Source organism: Cucurbita pepo, chromosome LG01 (genome assembly GCF_002806865.2).
Source record: "Cucurbita pepo subsp. pepo cultivar mu-cu-16 chromosome LG01, ASM280686v2, whole genome shotgun sequence".
In the NCBI taxonomy this organism is placed as follows: domain Eukaryota; kingdom Viridiplantae; phylum Streptophyta; class Magnoliopsida; order Cucurbitales; family Cucurbitaceae; genus Cucurbita; species Cucurbita pepo.
Window position 1 is genome coordinate 846,815 of NC_036638.1, and position 17,872 is coordinate 864,686.

Consider the following 17,872-nt stretch of genomic DNA (forward strand, 5'->3'; position numbering starts at 1 on the left):
CCTTTCTCCGTGTTTCCGATGTGGGACAAATTTAGCGTAGCTTCTATTAACGTGAAAATGGGCCTTGGATTTTTCCTTGTGATGGGCCGAAGGTTGACTCTAGAAACATAATAATATTACTTTTTTAAGTTTTTTAAACTCACTAAACAAATTCAAATTTTACAATTTTACATAAAATAAATCACTTCATTTTTCAAAACATTTAATACAAATTTAATATTCAAGAACTATTACAAAATAAATCACTTCATTTTTAGCTCTATCTTTAGATAGCTTAGGACCCATAATAGAATTGTGTGTTCAAGTGGGTCACTGTTTGCTTATTCAGCAAAATTATTGATATGATGTTCTATTTTGATCGTGAATCGTTTGATATCTGTCTACTTGGACTAACAGTAGATGGGTTTTGATTGGTTTCGTTTTTCAGGTTGATCTAAGGGGTTTTTGCCTCTGTCAAGTAAACAATGTGAAGCTTCAGGCAGTTCAGGTATGGAATTAGTGCATCCTTTTCTTAACCTTATGATCTGTTTTCATGAAGATAATTCAGTTTACTGAAAGAGAATCATGTTTGGTTTAAAGACAGAATGCTAAATCAGAAAAACAAGGATAAAACGACAAGTCGTTACTTGCACGATGCCGATGGTGCAGCTCCAGTACTGAAAAAGGTGAAGAAGAAAGTCGCACCGGGACGGAGTAAAGTTTAAGCAAGCATGTGTGTCTTTCCGGCAAAGATATTTTCTCGCATCCCTTTTCACTTTATCACTTTCTTTTTTCCCTGTAAACAAATTTGACGCTGTGAATAATCAATATATCATAAATTATTTGTTTCTGCCTTTCGCTACATCTTGCGTTTCACTATCTTCTTCTTCTTCGCTCCACTTGCTACATCCTAAAAACAACCGATTCATTTCCTTACTTCCTTGATTTGAGGTACCCATCTTCGATTTCGATTGCATTTCATCTCTGACCTAGATCTTGCTTGTTCATGATTCTGGGTTTGATCGTTTTCTTCGGTACATTTTGAAGTGTGTTGAGCTCTTGGATTTGGTTTTCCTAGATTATCAGATCATTGGATGCAACTTCTCTTATGTATTACTTTTTTTTTTCGTCTGAATTTGATTCTGGGTTTTTTGTGCATTGAACGTGTTTGATGAAATGCCATTAGGAAAAGGAAGTTTGTTTGGTCGGGATCGCTTTGTGGGTTTGAATTGGACGAGATTTTGATTGGTTGACGATAGTCGGATCTACTTCAAGGCTTAGCTATGTCGTTTATTGGCACCCAACAGAAGTGCAAAGCTTGTGAGAAGACCGTGTACCCTGTAGATCAGTTATCGGCTGATGGAGTTGCTTTCCACAAGCTATGTTTCAAATGTAGCCATTGCAAAGGGACTCTTAAGGTACATCACTTCATTTTCAGGACTCATTTATTGAAATCTCTAAGTTTCTTGCCTCACTTCAGCATGATTATGCATGTTTACCGAGCATTTTTGTGGGTCAGAATGTGGGAACTTTTCTGAAATGACTTGTCCAATGCTTTCAGCTGAGTAATTATTCTTCAATGGAAGGTGTTCTATACTGTAAGCCTCATTTTGAGCAGCTCTTCAAGGAAACTGGAAATTTCAGCAAGAACTTTCTATCTCGTATGTTCCAAACTTACATTTGATCATTTAGCTATTGCTTTTTACCAACATTTCTAAATTTTTCTTTTTCTACAGCTGCAAAGTCCGCCGACAAGCCAACTCCAGAACTGGTAAGTTTAACCCCAATGCTGCAACTAGTTGTGATTATATTTATAAACAGCCGCTCATCTCATAGCCTCTTGTTGGCTCCAGACTAGGTCACCAAGCAAAGCTGCCGGCATGTTTTCTGGGACACAAGAAAAATGTGCTACATGTGGAAAAACTGCATATCCTTTAGAGAAGGTTAGTTTAGAAGACGTTAGAAAGATATTCAAACAGTTAAAACCCGCTTAATCGCATCAATTGTTCATTGTCTTATGATGCAATGAATTATCTTTTCTGCTGGGGTTTGACTTTCTTCTGTATGCTATCGTTTTCGACATTTACATATCGACCTCTAAAAGAAAGGAGCTGTGAGATCCCACATCGGTTGTAGAGGGGAACAAAGCATTCCTTGTAAGAGTGTGAAAACTCTCCCTAGCAGACACATTTTAAAACCTTGTGGGAAGCATAAAAGAGAAAGCTCAAAGAGGATAATATTTACTAGCCATGGGCTTGGGCTGTTACAAATGATATCAGATCCAATCACGGGGCGGTGTGCCAGCAAGGACGCTGGCCCCCCCCCAAGGGAGGTGGATTGTGAGATCCCACATCGGTTGGAGAGGGGAATGAAACATTCCTTATAAGGGTATGGAAACCTCTCCCTATCAAACGCGTTTTAAAACCTTGAGTGGAAGTTTAAAGAGGACAATATCTGCTAGCGGTAGGATTAGACTCTTACAGAGTGAATGTTACTTCAATAAATTGGTTTTCTGAAGGCTTGAATGTGGCTCTTGTTTGAGGAGTAGTTTTGCTGGGTTGGTACTTTGAATGCATCTGCACGGATGTTCCTTTATTGGTGACGGATTGCGGGAATTGCTTGTATGCAGGTGACAGTTGAGAGCCAAGCGTATCACAAGTCGTGTTTTAAGTGCTCACACGGTGGCTGTTCTTTATCTCCGTCAAACTATGCTGCACTTGATGGAATTTTGTACTGCAAACACCACTTCTCCCAGCTTTTCAAGGAAAAGGGAAGCTACAACCATCTGATCAAGTCTGCATCAATGAAACGTCAAGCAGCGATCTCCGATCCCGACACTTCAAAGGTCGAGTTATAAACTTCCGATTGTCGTTTCGTTGATCGTTGAGTCAATTGTCCTTTTCCTCCCCCCCTTCCCTAGTATGTTCTACTTTGATCCTCACGGGTTCGTGATGGGAAACAGAAAAGAAACTTCCATGATTTTCATGATTTTTCCGCTCATACGTTTAAGGGTATTGATATTACTTTTAAAAATTCATGAATATATGAATATTATGAAATATAGTACAAATACTTTCTTTATCTGTAATTATATTTTTTTTAATTTAAAAAAAATTAAAGGATTTGTTTTACTTTTAAATTTTTTTTTAATGAAATTTTAGAAGATAGAGTTTTTAAGATTAAATATTAATCATTTTCATCCATAAAATATTTTTTATTTTTTAAAAATTTATAAATATTATTGAAAATTTTAAAAGTATTTTATAAACATTAAATAAATATTTTTATTAATTTTAACATTTTTAAACTAAGAAAACGACGTCGTAGATGATCTGGCGGGAATCCGAGTCCCCACTCCCGCCCAACGAGGGTCTCTTCGTATCCGTTGTACGATTTATTTAATTTCTCGATCACCGAAGAAACCCCAAAATCCGCCATTAACTCTCTGCGAAAGAAAAATGTTGGAGCTCCGTCTACTCCAAGGGGGTCTTCTGAAGAAGGTTCTTGAAGCCATGAAGGATCTCGTCAACGACGCCAATTTTGATTGTTCCCCTACTGGTTTCTCTCTCCAAGCCATGGATTCTAGTCACGTTGCTTTGGTCTCTCTCCTTCTCCGCTCAGAGGGTTTCGAGCACTATCGCTGCGATCGCAACGTCTCCATGGGTATGAACCTCAACAATATGGCTAAGATGCTTCGCTGCGCTGGCAACGACGACATCGTTACGCTCAAGGCCGATGATGGTAGCGATTGCATCACCTTCATGTTCGAAAACCCTTGTCAGTAAACTACCCCATTTCCTTCCTTTTTATTTTTTTTACCAAAACAAGTTATTAACTACAGCGATTTTAGATAAGTTTAGAGATAGATTAGAAAGATTTAAAGATTCAGTAGTTATGCAATCACTCTCATAAATACTCAATGAGATTTATATTATTTACAACAACCAAAAGACGAAGAACAAAAAAAAAAAAGAAAAAAGAATTAATAAAGCAGCTTCAGTTATTTGTTTCTGTTTCGACATACTTCGATCGTGGACAATTTCTAACGAGGACTTACTGAGAAATGTTTCCGGACATTGTAGGTGAAATACTAATCCACTGGTTTTGAATGAACTCAATGGAAGTTAGTAGACTAGTTTTAGATTCCGTCAATGAGCAATGCAATGTATGAATCTCAGTGATGAGTTAGGAAATAGTTATTCTGACTCATAATTGTTCGTTTCCGTGTTTAGCGCAAGATAAGATAGCTGATTTTGAGATGAAGTTGATGGACATTGATAGCGAGCATCTCGGAATCCCTGATGCCGAATATCAGTCAATTGTTAGAATGCCAGCAGCTGAGTTTGCGAGGATTTGCAGGGATCTCAGCACCATTGGCGATACTGGTAATCATTTGAATCATTTCGTTTCTTTTAGGAGGCATTATTCGAACATGTATAGGTTAACGAATAACCGATTTGTCTCAGTTCTGATCTCTGTGTCCAAGGAAGGAGTTCAATTCTCAACCAGAGGAGATATGGGCACTGCCAATATCGTTTGCAGACGAAATACCACAGTTGATAAGGTTTTTAACTCGATCACATAGCACAAACAATTCATTACAATTGATTCTGGGAATGTTATGGGCCCTGTTCTGTTCTAAAAAAATGTAGGACAATGGTTTATCAATGTCGATCAATTGTTTTGATGGCTTATTTCTTTGTGAATTGAAATTTCACAGCCTGAAGAAGATGTCATAATAGAGATGGAAGAACCAGTTAGCTTAACCTTCGTCCTGAGGTACCTCAACTCTTTCACAAAGGCAACCCCTCTGGCAACTCAGGTGACCATTAGCATGTCTTCAGACCTACCTATGGTGATTGAATACAGAATTGAAGGTATGGGTTATATAAGATACTACTTGGCTCCTAAGATCGATGAAGAAGAAGAAGAAGCTGCAGCTGAAGCGATTCGCAGACCTGAGATAGAGCCCAAGAATACAGAAAAAGCAAAACCTAAAGCAGATTTGAAGCCAAAGGTCAAGCCTAAACCTGAATCAGAGATGAAGATTGACGAGGACAATGAGTCTGTAAATGAATTCAATGCTGAAGAGGAAACTAATACTCCCAAGGAACCGAAGATTGAAACGATGGAACTTTGAGTGATGCCCGAAGTGAAATTAGTTAGGTAGTAGGAAACGTTAGCCACTTCTTAACTCCTGTTGATTAGGTTAGTAGCAAGGGGTAATTTTTGTGACATAAATGCAACAATTGGTGGCTATATGTTTTTGGAATCTATTGTAAGAATCTAGACTAATATTTTGGGGTCAGGATTGGTTACCATTTCATCCAAATCCTGACCATGGAAGGAGAAATGAGAAGTTGATGTATTTCTGTATTTTCTTGCAACCAAGCAGAATTACCCTGTAACAAAGTTCAGAGTAACTAGGAATTAACATATTAAACGTGGTTTTTCCCCCTTAATTGATCAAGGAGTGACAATAACAGGCGAGTTTTATGTAAATAATCAGTTCTATTAATCCTTTCTAAAGAAGTAAAGCCTTGTCCCATAATTCTTCCTTATTAAATTCTCTATTTTGTGACAGATCTTGTGAGGATGATACAGATATAAACCAATGCCTAAGCTAATAAGCTTTCAGGGGAAAAAAGAATTTGGAGGCTATATAGTCAAGAGCAGTTATAACAGGCCGATCTACACCCACTGCCTCCGGTATTGAGGCTACTGCCTGCCACCGTGCAAAAAACGAGTGAGAAAATGCACTTCAGTTTGCATTATTCTCATTTGCTTCTTTTCTTGGATTCGCTGTAGAGGATAACTCCAATAACTGTGAGTAAGTAACCAAGCATTCCTGTAACTGACACCGGATTTCTAAAAATTAAAATTGAGATCACCACAGCAACAGCCCCCTTAGCATTTCCAAGAACCTGAAACGAACAACAGCTCATGAATTATATGATAGAGTTTGGGTTTTGAGGGAGGAGACGACACTTATATTTCGAAGCACAGCGACAAAGAAAATTTCTGTACTACAGAGCCCAAATACATTAAACTGTTGAGGCGAGCTTTCACAAATCCTTCAATAACAATACCTCAAATGGTTTATGCTAATGTCTCAACCCTCCAAAAACAAACACTTGAATATAGGAAGAGAACATAGATCACTTCTCGTAAGTATCATTTTAATGATGTAATTGTTGGAGACTCTCAAAGGAATACAAAAAAAACAAAACATGGTTAAAAAAAAGGATAGAGCATAATAACTCCTAAGGAATCATCATTTGAATGGATCAAAAAGATCAAAAAGAAGACTCCTCCCCCTCCAAGGATGCATCATTCAAATGGGATTTACTGGGGACTTCCAAAAGAAAAAAAAAAAAAAAAAAAAAACTACTAAGGATAAGATGAGAGAAACATAAGTATGAGTGAAGAAAGTAGGCATACCTGAAGTGTCAAGGCACTGGTGTGTTTGGTAACCAAAAAGTTGGTTAGATTTACAAAGTACGCAAGTGCAGAGTTGAATAGCAGATACCAGATGATCTTTTTATCTTCTCGAGCAAGAGCCAGAGTGATACCGACCACATTTTCTTCCATGAAAAGTGCTGCAGGCAGCAGAAACACAACGGCTATAGGAGCCATATACAGAAGAAGATTCATGGAATTCAGCTTCTCTCTGAGAAAGATAAGATAAATGTCCCAGCTCTCAGTTAAAAACAAATTATTCATTTTTCTCCCATTCACAATCAAATCACAAAACAAAAACTCCCTTACCCTTCAGAAGAAAGCAAAATTCCTTGCAGTACTGATTTGAGTGCCCTTGCAGCCGTAGCTGCGATACATATTATAAATCCAAACAGATGGAAACTTGGTTCACCCTGATATCGATTGACACTACAAAGAATCAGTAACACAAAGCTGGAAAGTAGAGAAACAACATTAATTATAACAACCAATTTTCCTAAAGGCAACAATCATTCAAGCAGGACTAGAACAACAACTAACTCATCTATCTCCATTTTCCCACCCAAAGGCCTCCCAACACCAATAGAAAGAGAGAAGATGAGAGAAATACTCCTCGAAGCAACAATCATTTTTTGTTTTTTTTTTTTTTTTGTTTTAAAAAAATGCATGAAGTGACCATTCATACGGAATAATCCTTGAAACAACCCCTAAAAGAATCACAAGGCCACAAACCATATCGGCCATTGACTTAGAAATATCAAACAAAATTTCCAACCCCAGATCAGACACTTACATATGCTTATCCTGTTGAATCATGGACAAAAAAAAACCCTAGAACCAAACTGACAAAATTCGCTGAACGAAGTTGTTGAAACAATTAGCAAATACCAAGACAGGAGCATTTTAATCCCAATTAGCAAGTAATTACAATAGCTAAGAATCAAGCAACCCTCGCACAAAGATCACAGCAATTTGGATTAGCAAAAAAGTAGAAGGTGTCTTACCCCACTAGCAATAATGACGCCAGTAACAACAGGGATGAGAGTAACATAAGTGAGCCAAGCTTCCCTCTTCATCGTCATGAGGTAAGCAAAAACCGCCGTAAAGAAAGGCGTGGTAGCCCCAACAGCCTGATTGAACGAGACTGGCAGATATCTAAGAGAAATGTTGCCAAAGACAACAGAAATACAAAACACAAAGCTAAGAGCCGAAATCTTCATAAATTGGATCCGAGATCGAATAGTCTGCATCGGAACCATCTTCAACCAAGCAATCGCAACATAGCTAAGCAAAGAGCAAGCAGTCATGTGGCACATAGTCAAGAAGATCGGGTACTTGAAGCCATAGTTGCTAAGCAAATACTTGTTCAACAAAAGAACGCCAATGTTGGACGAGTACCAGGAAATGACAAGCCCGATCGTGAAAAAACGACTCGAACCTTTCATTTCGGCTGTCGGTCTCGATGGAGGGCGGAGATTTTTGAAACTCGTCGATTGGAGCTCCGATTGGGGACGCTAGCACATGGATCTGGAAGTCAAATCTAGAAAAGTGAAGCGAGAAAGAGACACATTACAGAGGAAGGAAGGTGGGGTTTTCCATGGATCTGAGAACAGAATTCCATGGGAGAATTGGGGGGTGGTGTGAAGAGAGGAGGAGAAAGTTGAAAAGGGGAAATTGGAGAAATGGGTCTTCGTCAAATGGGAAGCAATCGAGCTTTCAGGATGGCCGACGAGGAAGGGGAAGGACGAGGGATTCATATTCCTACAATATGTTAATTATTATTATTTATTACTTTTTTCTTGTTATTTTTTTTTTTATTTATTTTTTTTTTTTTTTTTTNNTTTTTTTTTTTTTTTTTTTTTTTTTTTTTTTTTTTTTTTTAAGTAAGGAGAAAATATATACTTATTTATTTTCTTGTTATACTTATTTATTTATTCGGTTTTGTCAAACCATAAGTGAGTTTATTTCTTTGTCGATAAAATATTACTTACCGAAATTAAGTTTTATTCGACTTTCATATCGATATGAAACTTCACTAGATTGCGTTTAGGCCCTTTATTAGATCAAAACAACCTTCAAATACTCCCTTGAAGTTTACAGAATGATTTTCAACACTTATCAAGATTTGTTTAGACATTGTGACACTTACTGAGAGATAATTGGGTAAAGTGAAACTTATTGATCCATTAATTGGGACATTTTTGGCTCAATATAGTACGAATCCAGAACTCCCAAGTTGCACTAATACCTCATGATGTCATCTTGAACTTTGGATATCATCGACCTTCGCTACTCACTCCAACACGTTTAATGAGAATGATCTACAAGTCAACTTCGACGATTAAGACATCTGTCCAACCGAGTATTAAGGATGAATCCTTATATCCATGTCCGAGAGTCATTTATGCAGACTGTCAGAACTCAAACCTTATGTTTCAATCATTTCATCCCAACATCCACATATTTATTTATACTAACTAATAATAACTAATAATGAGTAGTTTCATTACATTAAAAAATGTCTTTTTTAGGGTGAAATTTACCATTATTTATCCATAAATTCCAATCTTTTATTTGTAGAATCATTTTTAAAAAGAAAATCATACTTGTTTGAGAAGCAAAAAGAAGCAGTTTGTAATCATCAATTTTCCTTCCGTAATTTGAGATTATCACAACTTAGTAAAACTATTCAATATCATCAAATTTAGTGTAATATGATTAATCAATAGGAGTCGAGAAATAAAAATGTAAGGGCAGGTGACACCAGGTGACAGCTAAATTATTCGGAGTGATCCTGGAGGAAAAACTTGCATTTAAATTCATTCAAATCACCAGCTCATTAGATACCAAAGCGTTTTATAATAAGTGACAAACAAAACATCAAATCTCTTTACTTTGCATGTCAACCCTTACTTTACGAGAAATTCATCAAGTTGCTTACATCTACGAGAACGTAACTTTAATGAATCCCTTCAGATAGCTTTCAAAGAAGGCATATAGATATGTTGACTTTCCTTTGATTAATGCATCATATCACCACTTCTTCTCCACATGGTAGCTTCCAATCTACAAAGTAGATGGCACACCAATACTCTGTTCAATTTGACAAACACAACCTTTTGTTGTCCAGATAATGCCAACAATTATAAAATTCGACATGAGTTTTGATCACTAGGTCTTCACAATTCATTTAACTAATTGACCAATATCGCAAGCTTGATAACATCAAAGTATTTACTTTGACCTCCATTATCCATAATAGGATAGAGAAGAAAGGGAAATCAGAGTATTAACCATGAGAACATTAGCCCTAACTTCATAACAACTTAAGACCAAAAGTACGTCGAGGGTTTGTATACGGGAAACCCACTTGAGAAGAGTGCAACTTAATAACTTGACACATGAAAATGTTAATAACGAATGGTTTTAAAACTCTGTTCAACTACATGACGGTGAAACATTGCCTAAATAGCAAAAATGACTCAGTTCAGAAACAGAAAATGGTTCTATCTTAGCTCACAAAATGTAACAAAAATATAAATCCCTTCATGTAACACCCACCCACTCGTTTCATCCAGGCAAGGCATTGCTGCAAAGACAAAATAAGCATTGGTAAACAAACAGAAGCTAAGTAATATAATCAGCAGTAGTGAAATGGAAAACTAGATTGTCTAAGTAGTGTAGTGAACTAATTTCCACATCCCCACCCCCCAACAAAAAATCAAAACATTTGGAGCCCGTTAGTCTGAGAAAGTTCAAACATCACGTCTGTTCATATCAGTAATTATCTAACAGCAAAAACAAGAGTCAATGCAACATCATCATAATACAATATACAACAAATGAAGGACTCAGAAGCATACGTAGCTCCTGATTAAGAACAAGTCTGACAATAACAAGATCCTCTCAACAACAAATAAGTAACTGTAACAATACAATTAAATGTAGCAACGACCACATTTATTATGTATATCCATGTACAATTTATGAATTTCGTCTTACTAAAATTCAAGTACTGACCACAACCAATACAAGAACTACCAATAAAGGAAACACGACAATGACCCAAGGCAAAAAAATATTTTTAAATTGATTAATTGGTCAAAACATGATATACAAACACTACATAAACACCAACAACTGGCTTTCACTTCATGACTTGTGTCGTAGTCTAATAAACTACTCAACAAAATGCATCCAAGCTGCAACATTGGGTTTTCTCCATCATCGAACTCTACCTAGAAAATACTTTATGATCTTGATACTTCTCCTCGCATGAAGGTCAAACCTACTCTTTCTCCTTTCATTCATTCCATTTTAAGGTATGTAGGCAAAATCAAAACATGAGAAATTAGGTATTATTTCACTCATTAATTTCCTATCCTTTTAACCATCGATTCTACTATTCCATCTGGGTTTGTCTTTTAGTCTGATTTTATTAGTAGTCATGATTAAAAGGGGCTGGAGCACTTGACCCTTTAGATTTTTTTGGGTCAAAATCCAAGAACGAAGCTTTGAATAGGATCAGAAAGGAGGGAGTGCAGTAGACATTTGATAGACATATTCTACATCTTTTATCCCTACTCATCCTTCAACCCTTTATATTACCAAGCCAAAAATTGGACAACATTGGGTAGTAAGAAAAGGACGCACCATAAAGGTGATATCACAAATGTTATGGACTAGTAAATACATGGTTAAAAACAAAAGATCTAAACGATCAAACCCAATAAATCTAAACATGTAATGGAGCCTACTATCAGATGAATGCAAGCAGGGCTCGTAGGGATGAAGCCTTTTGGGAAAGGGACGCAGACATCCCACATTGTACAACAATATGGTTATGGAAGAACATTGCAACTACCAGCTAAGATAGAAAACTAAACTAATGCATTTGATACTAAAGACAAAATCCACAATAAACAGCATCAGAACATGTTACATACAAATACAGAGAGCGTGAAAAATAAAGAGAAACATCAGAGTCTAAAAGTTTCAAGCATAAAAAGAAACTAGTTACCTTAAATATTGCTGGGATACATGAACACTCTGACTCTGTCACCCTGCAGAGAAGTTAGAAACTTGTTAAAACCAAAACAAAGAGAGGCACACATCAGCTAGTTTTTTTTTTCTTCTTTACAACAAGTCATACCATGGACTTCGGTGGTAGGTTAGACTTGAACTTCGCTCTAACGATGCCACTGTTACCATGAGCCCGAGCAACCTTGCCCCAGATGCAACGATAGTGGGATCCGTTCTTCTTCACTTTAGCCTTGTAGATGTATGCCAAGCGCTTTCCATGGTACCAGGAAACCTCATCCTTGGAATTAACACCCTCGATCTGGAGTAAAGAAGTGTTTGGGTACTGGTTCGACTTCGACCTAACACAACACCAATCATCCTTAGCTTCGGAACAAATCACATTCTTGGCATTAACACCCTTTTAACAGTTCGGACATGATCTACTTTCATTTTCCAATATTATATCGGCAAAATAACAATAATTCCTTCGTCGAGTTTACAGAAAGCAACAAAATATGATTGAAAAAGTGGATAGACGGCAATGCTTGATTACCTCTTGTAGCCGAGAATTGTTCCCCTGACGTAGAGTCTGATTCCAACGAAAAACGGACACGAAGACGAATGAAAACAATTATAAGGTTAAAATCATAGAAAGAGGAAGTGAAGAAAGTTGATATTGCGTAGGTTTAGTTTACAGACCTGACCCTCTCTCCTTGTCTTCCTTTCACCATCTTCGGCGTCTAGTTTCTCCTTCAGCTACAGAGCTTCGAAGGGCGACGAAGTGACGAACTTGCGTATCACTCTCTCTAAAACCCTAATTCTGAGAAGTTATAGGCACCGTGTTTGTGGGCTTTGTTGATGGATGGGTTGGGAACACATAGTTGGGCTTTAAACATCTAACTCGGGCTCGGCCCATATCAATATATCGTCCCCAACGCTAAATATTTGAGTTCGATCTCAATTATATTTAATACCTTCTTTAAATAAATTACAACATAAAATACTATAACAATAAATTACCCATTTAACTTTAAAATCATATTAATTACCTATGTCATCACATATTTATGTATCATTAAAAAAAAAAGAGCATACTTATTTGCACAACTCTTGCAAATTTGACTTTATTTACATTTACTCGATCCTTTATAACTTCTACCAAAAAATATTTAAAACATTAAAGGTAAAATTAAAGTTTAAAAATTTAAAAATAAAAAAAAAATATATTAGGCATTAGTCATAGGGTCAAGCCCAATAATTATATGAGTCAATGGTATATATATTTCGGAAAATATATGGTTAGATATTTTAGGAATATAAATACTATTTGCTCATACTATAAAGAGGTTTTTATGCTATAAATACTCTTCCATCTTATCAAGGTTTTTCATCCCAATAAATCCCGAGCACAATAAAGTGGCTCCACCCTACCAAGATGTTCATCTCAAGAAATCTCAAGCACAACAGTAGTCTCTATAGAGTTTCTTGTAATCTATTATCGATTAGTGTTGAGAAAAGTGCGAGTGTTTCCCAGTAAAAGTTGTGTTAGCACTATTGTTAGTTATGTTAGTTATGTAAACCAACACGACAATCACATCAAAACGAGCGAACCAAATGAAGCTAAATCTTTTTATTTTATTTTATTTTGACTTTTTTTTTTTTAATATTCCACCTTTCATCCTTACAAAGTAGTAAGCACAAAACTACAATTATGACACATAATATTAAAGAGTGGGGAAAATAAAAAGAAACTTGAAAGGAAAGAATGAGAGAAGGAGGAAATTGTAACCTAAGCTGGGCTACACTATAATACTATATTATCCATATGAGAAGAAACTGTGAGAGATTTCAAGAGCTGAAAATGATGATTAGATTGGGCATATGATATGATATGATATGATATGATCAAAGATCAGCAAATAAACTGAAGTTTTTGGAGTCAACTGCTATGAGCCTCAAAGCCGCAACTGCTGCAGCTAAAGACATGCACCCAAAGAAGCCAACATTAATCCAATGCCAAAGCTTCTGTGCAGAGTTGAGTTTGGCCTTCTTTGCCACAAAGTACATATGATTTGCGAGGATAAATGTTAGAGGGAATGTGCTGACTGCTCCTGTAAGGCTCATGAAGTCTCCAAGGAAAGGAAGCATAGCTGACACCAGTGCTGTTATGCCCAGGTACCCTCCTCTCACCGCTATTCTGAACGACAAGTTCTTCACGTTCAGCGCGCTTCCTTTGATCCCGTACTTCGTGTCCAAATACTCGTACATCGGGCTTGCAAATATCTGCATCAAAATAATATAAACCCTCTTCACAACCTCATCTATCTCTCAACTTTATAACAAGATTAAGATCGAAGACAATTACGTGCAGAGCGATCACTGTTTGAAGGAACGCCGATATGTTTGCCATTGCCTTAATCCAAACTGGACCGTTTACGTTGTTGAGTAAGTAAGCTGAGGTGGATGACCCATATGCCCAGTATCCAGCAAAAGTAACAGCATACATCGGCAAAACCCCGACCGTGAACTGGAAGTACAGAGCCTTTAGCATGTTCTTGACTACCGGCTGCCTCACCGTCGCCTACAACAACAATTTTTTTCAGCAATGAAGGTTTGAAGAAGATAAGTTCGAAACCATACGAATCTGGTAACAATCTTATTCAGGGAACTTAAGTTCTTGCCATACCTGAATCTCAGGAAGCATTCCAGTATTAAAGGCAAAAACCAAATTAGCAGCTGCCCCTATCGTCGTAAAGACTTTGCTCGTCGATGATCCTGGAATGCTATAATCTCTTGCAGGTGCTTTAACTCCTAAAACAGCAGAAACCATACATAATGATCCTCTAAGTTCAAGATCCATTTCATTGAAAATATTGTATTGAACGAACCCCAGACAATGGAAAGTGAAACTTACCATCCCGAACAGACAATATGAATGCAACAAGGATGTATATCAAACTGAAGAGAGTTGAGAATCCCAGCCAAAGTCTTAGAGCTGATAAATGGGGTATTGATATTGCAAACAACGCACAAATGAAGCCAGCAATGGCTATAAAATAGGGAAGTTTCATCACATTGTCATCCTTGAAAAGGATATAAACAGCCTGCACAACATTCAAGTAATCAATCTCGTGGGTTACAACACAAAAAGGATTCCATATTTCATCATTTATCCAACAAGACAACATAAGATACAAACAGAACGAATTGTCGAGTAACTTAGTTTTCGATAAAAGTGACCTGTTTCGATTGTTCATAAGAAAACCCGACTTTTTGTTTTCGTGCTTGCTTTCGTTCTTTAATTATAATCGACAGCAAAATGAATGGACCCTGACTTTCTTAATCCATTTCTCCATGAAATCTCGGTCCATCGAAGTTCAAAAGATTATTGGCAAGGTACTCTCATCAGACAAGATTTCAATAGGTCAAAAGTTTCATTCCAACTTGATACACGCCAACACCAAGACTTTTTCATAGGAAACAAAGAAATATTAAGTTGGATATGAAGAAACAAAGATGGCAACCGATGTAATTTGCTCGACTTTTATGCGAAAGCCAACAAACATGGAGCAAAGGAAGGATCATAGTCAAAGCAGGCCACCTACCCCAACACTTCAATAATACTTTTCAAGCTATTCGACTCGTACGTTACAAAGACTCGGCAATTTCATGAGTTTAAAAGTAAGATCAGTGAAATTCTAATGATCTCACCTTCAAGGCCTGGCCAGCTAAGATGATGAATCCCACATTAATCATGAAAAGATTGACATACTGCAATCCCCATGTAAGAGCATAAGCCCTCCTACCTGCAGGAAGAAAGCCATAAGAAAGGGGTAATGAAAAGGAGGCAAAGCAAGAACTCCCTTAGTTTGGTCTCTTCTCATACCATATACAAAGCCTGCTAGATCTCTGTATCTGATATGTCTCTTCCCACCAAGTTCATGGAGCTTGGCAATAAGAGTATTTGCATATAATGAAATGGCTGTGGCTGCAATTAATCCAACTACTCCAGATATCCAACCCAGAGGAACCATTATAGTACCCGAGTATCCCAGAACATAAGCACTGTTGATACCAGTGGTAAGAACAAAACCTACTTGAAACCATGAATCTGGGAATTGCAAAAACCAACCAAGTTAGCTCAAAGAGGGTCTATAGAGGGCAAACCCCTAATCTTAAGATCAAGTTTAAGGAAAATTTCATTGAAATCTAAACAACCAATGTCAGACGAACAAGAAATTGAAGTTTATCCTCTAAGAAATGAACATCAACTTCGTTTGACCATAGTCGTTCTTTAATTTCACAAAAGGGCATCCTAAAAGAGCCGAAGGAATCAAAATCCAGAAACAGAAAGACCCACATCAGAAAAGCTAAAAATGAAGACGAAAACGAAGAAAAACGAACCACTGCTGATCTGATGGGCAGTTTCCGGTACATCAACCTCCAGTTTTTCCACATCGGCGTCATTGGTCCGTGCCATTAGCGGGTGTTCCTCCTGCGTCCGGCGTTTAGCCGCGAGGGATCCGCTATCTGCCCCCCGCTCTTCGTATATGCAAGTCAAATCCAGGAGGGCGCCGTTGTGGTGTGGCTCTGCTGCACGTTGTTGTTCCCAAAAATCAAAATAAGCACAAATTCCGTATTAAATATTCTACCATTTCTGCAAATCTAAATTCAACATACAAATATGTCAGTCTCTGCTTGCTTCCCCTGTTTTTCTCACAATTCACACATCAACTAGGCGCTGGCGGGTATGATGTCGGCCGCAAATTCTTGCACGACCCAAGAACGAAAAACAAAGAACGAAGAAGAATCTCCGTCAATGGACTAAAATTTCCCCGATTTCAAGTGGGAATTCAAAGGCAGCGGCCTCTTTAATATCTTCGTCGACGATAACTATTCCCTTTTCTCATTAAAAAAACGTACAAAAATTATTTTTTATATTCCTCCTCTCTACACCTTACAAATTTTCACAACTAGATTCCCATTTTATGCTATTATATGCTTTTCAGCAACTGCTGATTGAAATATGCATGAAATATTTGAATTTTGTGAATGGCAAAAAAATAAAAAGCTTAATATAAAAACACTATAGTCCAACCACGACTCTTTCTCTTCACATTTGTATTTTAGATTAAAAAAAAACATATTCAACTTGACTTTAATCCTTTTTAATAATTCAACTTCCTTTTCAATATGAACATATGAACATACTATAATACCTGAATTTGAATTTATGGTCAGATCCGATTGAATTCTTCAGATTCAGTTGATTGAGTTTGATCCTCTAAAACTTCGAACTATTGATCCAAAACTTCGAACCATTGACATGTTTTAAACGGTCAGAACTAAGAACTAAAAAAGTGAGTTGTAAATTTAAATTTAGTAGGTAAGTTTTTTATTGTTTTTCTTTCTAAATTTTATGTAAATTAATTGATTTCTATATTTGGGAAATGGTTAGGATAAAAAACAAGAGGATACATAAAAGGAAATAAAATTACAAATATAAAGGCAAAATAAATTATTTATTCTAAAATCAAATAATTGATTATATGCGGTTTCCAAAAAATAATATTATATATATAATCCGCCAAGAGATATTATTAATTTAAAATCAAAATTTAAAAAAAAAAACAGTTTTTCTTTTGGTCCATTGATGGCAGTCCAAAATGTCACATTTGGAAAGGGACAGATGGTCCCACTTAATTGGCATCAGTTCTTCAGTTGCCTAAATCTTTTTCCCATTATACAAAATATATATTTGTTTTAAAATATTTTAATAATATTTTTCGACTTTTACAAACATTTAAAATTCATTTATTTTCACCTTAGCACATACCACACATGACATGAAATATATATATATATATATATATATATATATATATCGACGTGTTTGCCTTCTACTTTATATCTATATTTTCTTTGTAATTTAAAAAAGGATTTCAAATTTAATTAGACGGTTGTCAAAACACCTTTATTAGTGATAAGAAGATGTGAATAATTGTTGACGAGACTTTTTGATTTTAATGTATTATAAATTAATAGATACTCTAATCATGTTTAAAATGAATTACTTTACCCATATAAATTAAAATAATAATAATAATATATATAATATTCATAAGAAGTCAAACAATAGTAACGTAACCATTAAAATGACTTTATGCTCCATTATGAAAAAAGAATCTTTTTAGCGAACCATTCGATTAAAAATAAAAATAAAAATTCGATTCCAATGCTTTTTCATTAAATCGTGATATCATATCAATAATATAAAGATTATTTTTACTATTATTCAATTATTTAAAATATATATTTTAAATTAAAAAAATCACCCAATTTAAAATTTTCAAAAAAAGTATAATATAAAGCATTCAAATCTTTTAACTCAAAAGTCAAAAGTTTAATAAAA

At 36.1% G+C, this 17,872-nt stretch overlaps 5 protein-coding genes across 10 annotated transcripts; 2 read left to right on the forward strand and 3 right to left on the reverse strand.

The window, feature by feature from the left end:
- The first annotated feature begins 291 nt into the window (after positions 1–291).
- LOC111807546 (LIM domain-containing protein WLIM2b-like) lies at positions 292–3,012 on the forward strand. Of its 5 annotated transcripts, none has more exons than XM_023693322.1 (7): positions 292–487; positions 580–930; positions 1,166–1,397; positions 1,541–1,640; positions 1,716–1,750; positions 1,833–1,922; positions 2,609–3,012. In XM_023693322.1, the coding sequence occupies exons 3-7, from the start codon at positions 1,263–1,265 to the stop codon at positions 2,834–2,836; spliced, it is 588 nt and encodes a 195-aa protein (XP_023549090.1). In that variant the 5' UTR covers positions 292–487; positions 580–930; positions 1,166–1,262; the 3' UTR covers positions 2,837–3,012. The 5 variants fall into 5 exon arrangements, with proteins under 5 accessions (XP_023549090.1, XP_023549105.1, XP_023549115.1 ...); XM_023693337.1 differs by having other exon boundaries at positions 580–712; XM_023693347.1 differs by having other exon boundaries at positions 580–665.
- A 327-nt stretch (positions 3,013–3,339) lies between these two features.
- Positions 3,340–5,355, forward strand: LOC111807575 (proliferating cell nuclear antigen-like). The gene is made up of 4 exons (XM_023693359.1): positions 3,340–3,756; positions 4,212–4,364; positions 4,446–4,543; positions 4,700–5,355. The coding sequence occupies exons 1-4, from the start codon at positions 3,438–3,440 to the stop codon at positions 5,117–5,119; spliced, it is 990 nt and encodes a 329-aa protein (XP_023549127.1). The 5' UTR covers positions 3,340–3,437; the 3' UTR covers positions 5,120–5,355.
- Positions 5,356–5,475: 120 nt separating this feature from the next.
- LOC111807584 (probable sugar phosphate/phosphate translocator At3g11320) lies at positions 5,476–8,182 on the reverse strand. The gene is made up of 4 exons (XM_023693366.1): positions 7,443–8,182; positions 6,748–6,851; positions 6,421–6,649; positions 5,476–5,903 (listed from the first exon to the last, which is right to left on the reverse strand). Exons 1-4 carry the CDS (start codon positions 7,881–7,883, stop codon positions 5,757–5,759), a joined length of 921 nt encoding a protein of 306 aa, XP_023549134.1. The 5' UTR covers positions 7,884–8,182; the 3' UTR covers positions 5,476–5,756.
- A 1,476-nt stretch (positions 8,183–9,658) lies between these two features.
- LOC111807590 (60S ribosomal protein L35a-1) lies at positions 9,659–12,281 on the reverse strand. Its single transcript, XM_023693379.1, has 5 exons — positions 12,160–12,281; positions 12,014–12,049; positions 11,591–11,819; positions 11,459–11,501; positions 9,659–10,027 (listed from the first exon to the last, which is right to left on the reverse strand). The coding sequence occupies exons 1-4, from the start codon at positions 12,189–12,191 to the stop codon at positions 11,460–11,462; spliced, it is 339 nt and encodes a 112-aa protein (XP_023549147.1). The 5' UTR covers positions 12,192–12,281; the 3' UTR covers positions 9,659–10,027; position 11,459.
- An 843-nt stretch (positions 12,282–13,124) lies between these two features.
- On the reverse strand, positions 13,125–16,403 carry LOC111807597 (proline transporter 1-like). Of its 2 annotated transcripts, none has more exons than XM_023693400.1 (8): positions 16,141–16,403; positions 15,865–16,050; positions 15,347–15,571; positions 15,172–15,266; positions 14,375–14,564; positions 14,147–14,271; positions 13,826–14,041; positions 13,125–13,743 (listed from the first exon to the last, which is right to left on the reverse strand). In XM_023693400.1, exons 2-8 carry the CDS (start codon positions 15,938–15,940, stop codon positions 13,366–13,368), a joined length of 1,305 nt encoding a protein of 434 aa, XP_023549168.1. In that variant the 5' UTR covers positions 15,941–16,050; positions 16,141–16,403; the 3' UTR covers positions 13,125–13,365. The 2 variants fall into 2 exon arrangements, with proteins under 2 accessions (XP_023549168.1, XP_023549159.1); XM_023693391.1 differs by having other exon boundaries at positions 15,865–16,053.
- Positions 16,404–17,872: the final 1,469 nt, after the last annotated feature.

Bases quoted from the DNA above. Each gene is read 5' to 3' on its own strand.
- LOC111807584 (XM_023693366.1), bottom strand. From the start codon at position 7,883: ATGAAAGGTTCGAGTCGTTTTTTCACGATCGGGCTTGTCATTTCCTGG. The intron at 6,650-6,747 runs GTAAGGGAGTTT...TATCTTTCTCAG, and splicing joins ATTTTGCTTTCTTCTGAAGG to AGAGAAGCTGAATTCCATGA. The intron at 5,904-6,420 runs GTATGCCTACTT...TGTTCGTTTCAG, and splicing joins CCAGTGCCTTGACACTTCAG to GTTCTTGGAAATGCTAAGGG.
- LOC111807546 (XM_023693314.1), top strand. From the start codon at position 1,263: ATGTCGTTTATTGGCACCCAACAGAAGTGCAAAGCTTGTGAGAAGACC. The intron at 1,398-1,540 runs GTACATCACTTC...CAATGCTTTCAG, and splicing joins ATTGCAAAGGGACTCTTAAG to CTGAGTAATTATTCTTCAAT. The intron at 1,751-1,832 runs GTAAGTTTAACC...TGTTGGCTCCAG, and splicing joins ACAAGCCAACTCCAGAACTG to ACTAGGTCACCAAGCAAAGC.
- LOC111807575 (XM_023693359.1), top strand. From the start codon at position 3,438: ATGTTGGAGCTCCGTCTACTCCAAGGGGGTCTTCTGAAGAAGGTTCTT. The intron at 3,757-4,211 runs GTCAGTAAACTA...TTCCGTGTTTAG, and splicing joins CTTCATGTTCGAAAACCCTT to CGCAAGATAAGATAGCTGAT. The intron at 4,365-4,445 runs GTAATCATTTGA...GATTTGTCTCAG, and splicing joins CAGCACCATTGGCGATACTG to TTCTGATCTCTGTGTCCAAG.
- LOC111807590 (XM_023693379.1), bottom strand. From the start codon at position 12,191: ATGGTGAAAGGAAGACAAGGAGAGAGGGTCAG. The intron at 11,820-12,013 runs GTAATCAAGCAT...GTGTTGTGTTAG, and splicing joins ACAATTCTCGGCTACAAGAG to GTCGAAGTCGAACCAGTACC. The intron at 11,502-11,590 runs GTATGACTTGTT...ACTTCTCTGCAG, and splicing joins ACCTACCACCGAAGTCCATG to GGTGACAGAGTCAGAGTGTT.
- LOC111807597 (XM_023693400.1), bottom strand. From the start codon at position 15,940: ATGGCACGGACCAATGACGCCGATGTGGAAAAACTGGAGGTTGATGTA. The intron at 15,572-15,864 runs GTTCGTTTTTCT...TGCAATTCCCAG, and splicing joins TGCCCATCAGATCAGCAGTG to ATTCATGGTTTCAAGTAGGT. The intron at 15,267-15,346 runs GTATGAGAAGAG...TTCTTCCTGCAG, and splicing joins TCTAGCAGGCTTTGTATATG to GTAGGAGGGCTTATGCTCTT.